Source organism: Sorex araneus, chromosome 11 (assembly GCF_027595985.1).
Source record: "Sorex araneus isolate mSorAra2 chromosome 11, mSorAra2.pri, whole genome shotgun sequence".
Classification (NCBI taxonomy): domain Eukaryota; kingdom Metazoa; phylum Chordata; class Mammalia; order Eulipotyphla; family Soricidae; genus Sorex; species Sorex araneus.
The window spans coordinates 42,949,525-42,959,627 of NC_073312.1; the positions used below are offsets into that span (position 1 = coordinate 42,949,525).

Genomic DNA, 10,103 nt, shown 5'->3' on the forward strand with positions numbered 1-10,103 from the left:
TTGGCCATGCCCATCTCCCAGGGGGAAGCACACAGGGTCATGGTTCAGTCTGTGGAGTCAGTGCCTGCAGGTGCTCCCAACCCCTGCAAGACTCCTCCTGGCTCTGTTGTAGTGAGCACTTCTGTTACTTTGTGTATATAAGTGGCCCTCCCTGGGGCAGGGGCTGCTCTGCCTGTCTTGATGTCTGTGGTCAGAGAGTTCCCATTAGGGCCAAGGGATTAAGCTGTTAGCCTTGGAATGCAGCTGCCCCAATCGTGATTCCACCCCCAGCACCACGTACAATAATCCCCCTGAGAGCAGTGCCAGGAATAGCTTCTGAACGCCACTGCGTGCAGACCAACCCCCTCCAATAAAGCTCCATTTGTTTATATGCTTAAAGTACTTTTATTTGGAAGATATGGGAGAGAAGGAAAAACCCCATGAGGGAAAAGAAAGGAATCAAACAACCCAAGTTGGGCTGCTGGCAGCTCCAAACAAAATGCATGTCACTTGCTTCGGTTCCTTGTGAATCATTCGAGTTGAGGTGACATGACGTCCATAGGGTTGGCGGCCCTGGGCTGGATGTCCACAGCCACGGCACCTTCCCCACCACCAAAGCGCCCGAGCCCTGCCCCAGCGCCACTTCAGAACAGGGAAAGTGACTTTCTCAAGGTCTCTGGGCCTCTGTGCAGGGCTGTGGCCAGGTCTGTCCAGATCCAAAGTCCCGCCCTCCCACTCATGCAGCCTGATTCTCTCAGCAGCCCCGGGTTCCACTGAAGGCGCGGCTCTGGGGCTACACTCGAAAATGAGCGGCGAGTGTCTGCATGGAGCTGGGCTGCAGATTGGGACAGGGTCCTCTCTGTAGGGGGGTGGGAGGGGTGGGCCTGGGTCCCAGCAGCCCCTCGGAAGGGCTCACAGGGCTCGCTCCCGCTCACGTCTCTGCAGCCAGAGGCCTGTCCGGAATCCATTCTGCACCATCCCACTGCCCAGCCCGTAGTGGAGAGCGTTGACGGTAGGCACGGTCTTGGCGATGAGGGCAGGGACCTGTGGTGGCAGGAAAGTCCAGAAAACGAACTTCATGGCCTCAGGTTCTCTCCCTGGCCCCACCCGGTCATCCCAGACATGGGCCTTGCTTGGACCCCGCAGCTTCTCACCCTGATTTGAACCCTGGCAAGCCAGGGTCCCCGAAGCTCCGGCCCCAGCCCCTGCGCCCAGGCAGCACAGATTCACTTTCCATCTCCCTGTTCTCTCATCTCACATGAGGCCCAAACCAATGTCCAGAAGCCGCCCCCCCAGAGCCCCCCACCCCAACCCGGGAGACAAACATAGGCAGTGCACAAGGAAAGGTCCAGGGCAAGGAGAGAGATGGACACGGAGGCCAGAAAGTCAGGAAAGTGTGGGGTGAGGCAGAGAGACCGCCAGGGGGAGAGGGTGCTGGGGCGTGTCTGTACCATCTGCAGCTTGGGAGAGAGGGACGTTCCGCCCACGACGGCTGCGTAGAGGTACAGGAGAGCGTAGGGGCCCCAGCCCAGCAGCAGCGCCCTGGCCGGCACGGTGCTGTTCACCTGCGGGATATCAGCACAGGAGGGCAGTCTGTGGGCTTGCGCTCCGGCTTCTCAAACTGTGGCATGAAAGTAAGACGGCGGCAGCTCCATGGAACCCAGTAGACCGAAGCGCCTCTCTCACGCACAACAGAGGACCAGCCCCTATCCTAGCGTTGTGGAGCCCCAGAATCCACAGGCGCATCCTTCGTTGCTTTAAGGAGCCCCTTTCAGAATATATCTCGAGGGCACACACACACAAAAAATGCACAGTAGAAATGACATCTGCACCTGTCTGTTCACTGCAGCACTGCTCACAATAGCCAGAATCTGGAAACAACCCGAGTGCCCGAGAACAGATGACTGGTTAAAGATACTTTGGTACATCTACACAATGGAATACTATGTAGCTGTTAGGAGAGATGAAGTCATGAAGTTTGCTTATAGGTGGAGAGACTTGGAGAGTATCCTGCTCAGTGAAATTAGTCCGAAAGAGAGGGATAGATATAGAAAGGCTGCACTCATTTGTGGAGTATAGAATAACATCACATGAGGCTGACACCCGAGGACACAAGGGCCAGGGAGATTGCTCCATAGTTGGAAGCCTGCCTCATGAGTGGGGGAAGAAGGCAGCTGGAATAGAGAAGGGATCACTAAGAAAATGTTGGTTGGAAAGTCAGTTGGGATGGGAGAGGTGTGCATGATAACCTTCTGTATCTGCATTGCAAACCATAATGCCCAAAAGTAGAGAGAGAGTATGGGGGAAATTGCCTGCCATGGAGACAGTTGGAGGGTGGAAAAGAGAGGGGTATACCGGGGATATTGGTGGTGGGGAATGTGTACTGGTGGAGGGATGGGTGTTTGATCATTGTGTGATTATAACTCAGACATGAAAGCTTGTGACTGTATCTCATGGTGATTCAATAATAAATTAATTAAAGAAATTTAAAAATAAAAGGAACCCCCTTCAGCCTCTGTTTCCTTGTCTGCAGTCTGGGGGTAACAAGGCCCTCCTTAAAGCATGGTCGTGAAGAGGAAGTGACAGGACGCAGAGGAAGTCAGCCTAGCGCCTGGCTGGGGATGATTTTCTTTTACGTCTCTGAGACTGGAGAGGACTCATCTGCCACAGACTGTCCAGGTGACAAAGCTAAAAGGGAAATGTGGCCAGGGGGTGTTAATGCAGGAATTCAGAGATGGCTGGGAGGTGGAGGTGGAGGTGCTTATTCTGAAGCTGCTACTTTTCTTGAATAAATGTGTTTATAGGTGTGAGTTTACGTGGTAGGTAACAGCCTGTGCCTGTGATGGAATTAAATAGCTCAGAGCAATTTAAAAGTAGCTTTTTAGGTCAGGCATTTAACTCCGAGGCTGAGCACATAGCTTGTATGTGTGAGGCCTGGGTTCAACCCTTGGCACCTGCTGCCCCCACCCCAAATTTTTAAACGGAGTTGCATTTTAAAGCATGTGATTTCACGTGACCCCTGCAATCCTTAGAAGAGTGAGGGGAACGGCTCAGTGTGTGTGTGGTGGGGGGAGGGGTTTGGCTGCCAGGCACACACTCTCGGGGTTCTGGGTAAGGCTTAAGTATCTTCATTCCTCCAGTTCTTAGTGATGCCCAGCCATGAAAACACTGAATTTCTAACCAACCCCTACCTATGCGCTATGCAGTTGCATTTTCTTCTGATGGTGCAAATGACATCATTTAAATTCCCCGGGCTCCCTGAGAGACAATTCTCCTGCTCTAGGTGCAGCAATAGCACAGCGGTTGGGCTTTTGCCTTTCATGTGGCCAACCCGTGTTCGATTCCTCCGCCCCTCTCGGAGAGTCTGGCAAGCTACTGAGAGTATGGAGCCCGCACAGCAGAGCCTGGCAAGCTACCCGTGCATATTGGATATGCCAAAAACAGTAACAATAAGTCTCTCAATGAGAGATGTTACTGGTGCCTGCTCAAACAAATCGATGAGCAACGGGATGACAGCGACAGTGACAGGTTGTGCTCTCACCTGGGGTTGGCCCATCTTCCCGAGTTTCTGCTCCATCAGCCGATAGGATGTGACCGTGATGAAGAGGGGCAGGAGGAAGTTGAAGAAAGCCATGGTGAAGAGGAAGCTGATGAAGTTCCTGCAGGCAGAGGGAAGGGAGGATAATCTCTCAGGACTGCTCACCTGTTGGCCAAGGCTCACCCGCCTTTGCTCAGGGCAACCCGAGGCCAAGGGGGCTGCCATCAGACAGGTTCGCAGAGCCGTGGTGCGACTTGGTGGGTCCCAGCTAACTCGCCTCTGAGTCAGGTGATCACTTAATCTCTAGCACTTGCCCTGGGGGCTGGGAAGCTGAGCGGAGAGATGCTCTCCTTACGGTTCTGTGGCTAAAGCTCAGCCCTGCTCTCTGTGTGCCCAAGCAGGGACAAAGGGGCATTTGATTCAGGGCAACCTATTTAGTCATCGGGAGAGTCAGTAAACCAAGAAGAAGGAGCCTCCAGGGAGTGTTATGGGCAGTAACTAGCAAGGCACCCGCACAAATCCTGCCGTCTCTCTGAGCTGGGGGAGGGCCCGGATGGCGGGCAGGAGGAGGACACGGCAGGAGGAATCACTCCAAAGCAGAGACCCATCTTTTGCAGGAAGGGGCGGGGAGGGGGGACCATGTCACTTTGGGTGTAAAGAGGCATTTCCCAAAGGGGTGGACACAGTCAGGGAAATACCTGCAGTGAGAACATCAGAAGGACATGGGCCATGGCCAGTGGCTTTCCTGTGGGGCCTGGCTTCAGGGCACATACTTCATGACTATACATGCATGGACATGGAGAGCAGTGGAATGCAAGGCAATCACTGGGAGCAAGAGGTGGCCAGAGCCCTTGTCACTGTCCCCCACAGCCGCCATAAGGACCTGATTAGAGTCTTGGTTTGGGTCAGAATCTGACTCTTCAGACAGGCTCTGACAGCTCAGCATCTGTGCTTCCTTTTGAGTCCGTCTTTCCGTCGCGTCACTTGGGAACTGGCTCTCAACACACCAACCGTGAGTTCAGAGCTGATGTTTGGGCCACTCGCAACCAGGACACATTTTGCACTAGGAACTGATCAGAGCCAGAGCCAGGCCAGCTGAAGCGGGCATGGGGGTGCAGTGGCTGGTAAATGACAGAGGTTGGGGGGCTCACCCCGGGCAGCCCCAGCTCTGTGTCTCTGTCAGCACAGCGTCCCCGCACGTGGCCAGTCGCAGAGTGGGTCTCCCCTGTCCCTCTGACTGTTATCCATGGGTCTCATGAATCTGAGATAGGCTGGGAAATTGTGCACATGTCCCCACTTGAATTTTCAGTGGTGACGTTGCTGCCCAAAGGACTCAAATGTTCCCGTGGAGGGGGGCTTGCAGGGGCCCCTGCTCCTCACCTGCCCCCCCTGGAGTAGTCCAACGTGCAGCAGGTCCCGAGTGGCTCATAGTCATAGTGGCCCCAACCCAGGAGGGGCAGCGCTGCCCAGAAGGCAGAGGAGAGCCACACAAAGATCACCAAGGCGATGGCCACGTCCCAGGCCAGCTGCCTGCCTGCAGAGGACAGAGGAGAACGGCTGAGAACTGGAGAAAGGAAAAGTTGACGGGCTTCCCACTCACCAGGAATGTTCCAAAGTCCTGGTTCTGGCATGTCTGAGTCTTGCAGGCATGTTGAGACTAAGGTTCATTTCTCTGAGCCTTAGGTTTGTTTACCACAAAATGGAAACAGTCTGCACCTCCGGGGACTGCTTAGTGAAGACTGACACAGGCCCTCGATGGTGGTGGCTCCTACCGACATCGTGTCACTTCCTGCTCGGGCCCGGGAGGGGGTGGAGAAGAGACAAGAGCATCCTAAGGTAGCTTTAGGGAAGAAGCACGGTCAGGGCTGCAGGAGCGAGAGTCCGAGTCTGGACTGGCCCCGTGCCCTGCTCTGAAACCTTCTGAGAACTCACAGCCGGGGGGTTGGGACTCTATCTCTGTACCAAGGGCAGAGGCCTGGGTCTTCGGGCACCTTCTGCTGTGACCAGTGCCTCCTTGTCCCTGCACCTGTGTCGCTGCCACGGCCTCATCCATCTCCTTCCTTTGACACCCAGTGGGCAGGGGCCCTCCCGTGGGCCCTCCTGGGCTTGGCTTCCTGGTGCCCTGACCAGGTGTCGCCTATCTGTGGATAGTTGCCACCTTCCTTTGTAGACTGGACCCCAGGGCTGACAATGGGGCTCGATGGGGATTTCATAAGTAGAGAAAATAGGCCTCTGATTTCCCCCTCCTGACACATGGCTTCCGTTAGTCATCTCCGAGGAGAGTTTGCTGGGCTGTCACTTCTGCTTTGTCCCTCCAGCATCTTTAGACGTTGAAACCCTATTTTCCATGTGACACTACTTAGGGGAAGGACCTTGGTGGTGGTGGTGGTGAGAGGGTAGTAACCAGGGAGGGCCCCTTGATAGGATCAGTACCCTTAGAAAGGGGATAATTTGTGGAATATAGAATACTGGATGAAGAAATATATTGCAGTAAAAGGTGGCTGCTACATCACATGTTACCCCAGTGTTTAAAAAGGACAGAGAAGGAAAGAAATCAAGCTGGGGAGAAGAGAAGGGGAAGTAATAGATGAACAGATATCAGGGTTTCCGCTATACGGATGGTATAACTGAACGGTCTAGCCAAGTAGCCAAACTACAGACTCAGCAGAATGAAAACACGAGATCTAAGCTGTGGCTGCTGAAACTTTACAATGTGCCCGTCCAGTTGACAGGCAGGGATGGAGGTGGTGGAGGTGGGGAGGGGAGGGAATACGGGGACACTGGTGGAGGGAAATCGACACTGATGGTGGGATTGGCGATGAGATATCACATGCCTAAAACTCAACTATCAATAATTTTGTTAATCACTGTCCTTTAATTAAAAAGAAAAAATTTTAAAGGGGACTATACAGTCCGGAGCTTACGTGCACTCTCACACCCCACCCCCCCCACCCCCGTCTTTTACTCCCTCACCGCACAGTCTCGCCCACTCGCACGCAGCCCCTCCCCCACCGGACCTGGGAAACTGATCAGCGGCGCAGCGTGAACCCCCAAAGACTTACGAGTGCAATAGTGGTGGTAGCGCCCCCAGGCGATGGCCGCGCTGCTGCAGATGCTGGCTAATGCGGTCGCAAAGCCCTGGAAGCCGTGAGCCTGGCAGCCGTCCGGGCCAAAGGGCCAGCGCCTGTGGGAGACACTGGGCACCAGTGACCCGTCCCCTCTGACCTACCTGGCAGCTACGGGGCGGGCAGCTTCCTGAACACTGGCCCAGTTGCCAAGAGGGCCTCGGAGCTCCTGTTCCAGCTGGGGCGTCAGAACTGAGTTCCCTGGGACGCAGACAGAGCTCACGTGTGACTGCACCACAGCCGAGCCAAAGGGTCTCTCTGCCTGTGGAAAGGGCCCCCATCCCAGAGAGGGGAACACCCTGAATGGAGGGAGAGCTTAGGTCTTTTTTTCTAGAGACGGGGAAACTGGAACTCAGAGAGGGGAAAGGTGCTTCGCCAAGGTCACACAGCAGATGCATGCAGAACCGAAAGGTATTGCTCAACCTCGGGCCACATCATGGCAATAAATTCAGGGAAGGGGCAGGAGGAGACCAGGGGCAGGCACTGACATAGATCCCACAGTCCTGAGCATGCATTTATAGCATCTCCGGGCACGACAGTCAGAAATAGGCATGTGCGGTGCACTTGAGAAAGTGGTTTTATAAACACCTCTGAGGCCACCTGTGACCTTGGTTTGCTTATAGGGAGCTGGGAGATGTTCATCAAAACTGTGTGTGCTTTTTGATAGGACTTCTTAGCTGCTAAGCATTATTTTGTTTTTGTTTTGCTTTTTGGGTCACACCCTGAGATGCACAGGGGTTACTCCTGGCTCATGCACTCAGGAATTACTCCTGACGGCATTCAGGGGACCATATGGGATGCTAGGAATCGAACCCTGGTCAGCCGTATGCAAAGCAAATGCCCTACCCGCTGTGCTAGTGCTCCAGCCCCTGCTAAGCATTATTTTAAGGTATTTACAAACAGTAACTAGGGGGCTGGAGAGATAGCACAGCGGGTAGGGCGTTTGCCTTGCACGCAGCCGACCCGGGTTCAAATCCCAGCATCCCATATGGTCCCCTGAGCATGGCCAGGGGTAATTCCTGAGTGTAGAGCCAGGAGTAACCCCTGTGCATTGCCAGGTGTGACCCAAAAAGCAAAAAAAAAAAAAAAAAAAAGTAACTAGTCAGGACTTGCAATGATCATCTGACTCTGGTTGGTAGAAGCATCAGGAGAGAAATAGGGAAACCAAGATTCACCCCCAGGCAGCTGGGCAACAGGCAGCAAGTTAAGGTGTGGGCCCCGCCTGGGCTCCAGAAACCTCCAGGTTCTTTAGGGACGGCCTGGCCTTCGCTGGTAAGTCTCCCTCTACCTGTCCATCCTCTACCCCTCTGGTTTTCTCAAGGTGAGGAGAATGAGGCCAGCCAGGATGTCCTGTGGCCTCGGGCATAGCCACGCCCAGGAACAAGTGCAGGGGCTGATACCGGAGGAGGCTGGACGTGGCTGCGATGAAGGCATTCAGGCTGATCCCGCTGTCGGCCAGAGCCAAGCTCAGCACCAGCAGGTGACTGGGGCTCCGCAGCGCCGGGCTCTTGCAGAAAGAGAGGATGGTCAGGCTATTGAGACCGAGGCCGCACAGAGCTGGGGGGAAAGGGTGAAGGCCAGCATCAGGGCTGGAGAGTCGCTGCTCCCCCACCCTGACGTCAGGCTCGGTACCAAGGGTTGAAGGATCAATGGAGTGTTGGGATCTGCCTCCTTCATGCTCAGTTACCCTGCAGGGCAGCTCAGCAAACAACAGCCACCGGGGCTAGTCGCCTCTCACTTATCCCCCGCCCTCTACCAGCTCACAATCCAATGGGGAGACAGACAAGGCAGAAAACGAACAAGGTGTGGCACCAGGGTCCATGCTAGAATAATCATAACCGTCATTGTGGCCGGCCACTGAAGCAGGCTTTAAGCACCTGTTGTGGGGGTATCATTCATTCTTTAATCCTTAGCATCTACAGCTGGGAACGGAGGTGCAGAGATGCTGGTGAGTGTGCATCAGGTACGCTGCTCGGGACGGGTGGAGCCAGGGCTTGGCCGCGAGGCCTTGAGGGAGACAGCTGGAGAGGAGAGCTCAGAGCAAGGAGGGCTTGGAGCAGGTGGTCTCCACACAGCCCAGCCGAAGGGGCACCGGACACTCATTGGCTAAGCCTTGAGCTTCCCACCTCTTGGCTTCATCCAACATAAGTGGGAAGAACTCTGCCTCCAGCACTCGGAGCTTTTACTAGGAGGGCAGGGTGTGGAAAAGCATTCTGGGAGGGTGGAACAGTGTGTGCCAACACAAAGCACAGCATGTCATGGTGTTTGTGAGGGACGAGAAGGATGCAAAAAGGCTGGGAAGCGAGTTCCCGGAAGAGAGGGGCCTGGGCTGGGACGACTGATCCGGGCCACCAGGAGCAGCCCAGCCTCTGGCACTGCTCACTGCTCTCCACTGTCAGCTCCTGCTGGGTGAGGCAACGTGCAGATTCTTTCTTGGGGTTGGTGTAGACCTGTGTGAGGTGGGCCTGATTTCAGGGCCTACCGCCTCAGAGAGCATCTGAGGGATTCTGAGTTAAAGCAAGCATCTCATGGACTCAGGACTCCCCTAAGGGAATTGGAGGAGGAAGAAATGATGGAGGGAGGAGGGGAGGTGGAGTAGTGGGGAGTGTTTGGAGAGAATGAATTTAACTCCCAGAGCATCCAGTCTAGCGATCTCTACCATCTAACACAGCACTTGGACTGTGCAGTTTTCTGAGGTGAGAGAGTGAGTCACTGGCTGGTCCCAGGGAGCAGGGCAGAGCCATCAGCCCCCTCAGCCCACCCTGGTCTTAGATGAGTCTTCGCAGGGTCCCAAGGAGGGCAGTTTAAGCCGTCCAGTGGAAACAACACAGAAAGCTGGTTCTTCGTGCTGGGCATATGAGGCCCTCCATGTCCCTCCCCTCCTGGCTCTTACTGGCACCTCTCTCTCTCTCTCTTTCTCTCTCTCTCTCTCTCTCTCTCTCTCTCTCTCTCTCTCTCTCTCTCTCTCTCTCTCTCTCCCCCGCCACCTCACACCCTGCCTGCAGGCTGTATCCCTCAGTTCAGGCATCTGAAGACCCCAGCGGTCCAGGCACAGGAGCAGGGTTTGGGGACTTGCTCCTTTCCAGCTTCCAGGCTGCAGCCCGGGCACAGGGAGCCCTCTGGATCACGCGTCTACCCCTGGCTGGGCCTGACTCACCTTCCACCAGCAGCACTGTCCCCACGGCCAGCACTTCCACTTCCCTGAAGCCGGCGGGCAGGGCCCCGGACTCTGTCATCTTTGACCTTCTTCCCAGCCGGTCAGTTTCCTCTCTGATTTCCCCCAAGCCAGACCCTGGGCTTTAAAAGAGCCACCCCACGTGCGGGCACATGCAGGTGATTATACGAGCCCTGGGCTCCTGCTCGCTGCTCCCAGGTCATCCTCTTGGCCCCAGCAAAAGGCTCTCGTTCATTATTGGGACAGAGCAGCCTTTGTGGGGCTGCACTGCAGGGCTGCCTCATGC

At 55.2% G+C, this 10,103-nt stretch overlaps 1 protein-coding gene across 2 annotated transcripts; it reads right to left on the reverse strand.

Moving 5' to 3' along the window:
* Positions 1-377: 377 nt before the first annotated feature.
* On the reverse strand, positions 378-10,103 carry RGR (retinal G protein coupled receptor). Of its 2 annotated transcripts, none has more exons than XM_055119438.1 (7): positions 9,800-10,103; positions 8,043-8,199; positions 6,580-6,701; positions 4,898-5,051; positions 3,521-3,638; positions 1,431-1,544; positions 378-1,023 (listed from the first exon to the last, which is right to left on the reverse strand). In XM_055119438.1, the coding sequence occupies exons 1-7, from the start codon at positions 9,876-9,878 to the stop codon at positions 892-894; spliced, it is 876 nt and encodes a 291-aa protein (XP_054975413.1). In that variant the 5' UTR covers positions 9,879-10,103; the 3' UTR covers positions 378-891. The 2 variants fall into 2 exon arrangements, with proteins under 2 accessions (XP_054975413.1, XP_054975412.1); XM_055119437.1 differs by having other exon boundaries at positions 6,580-6,713.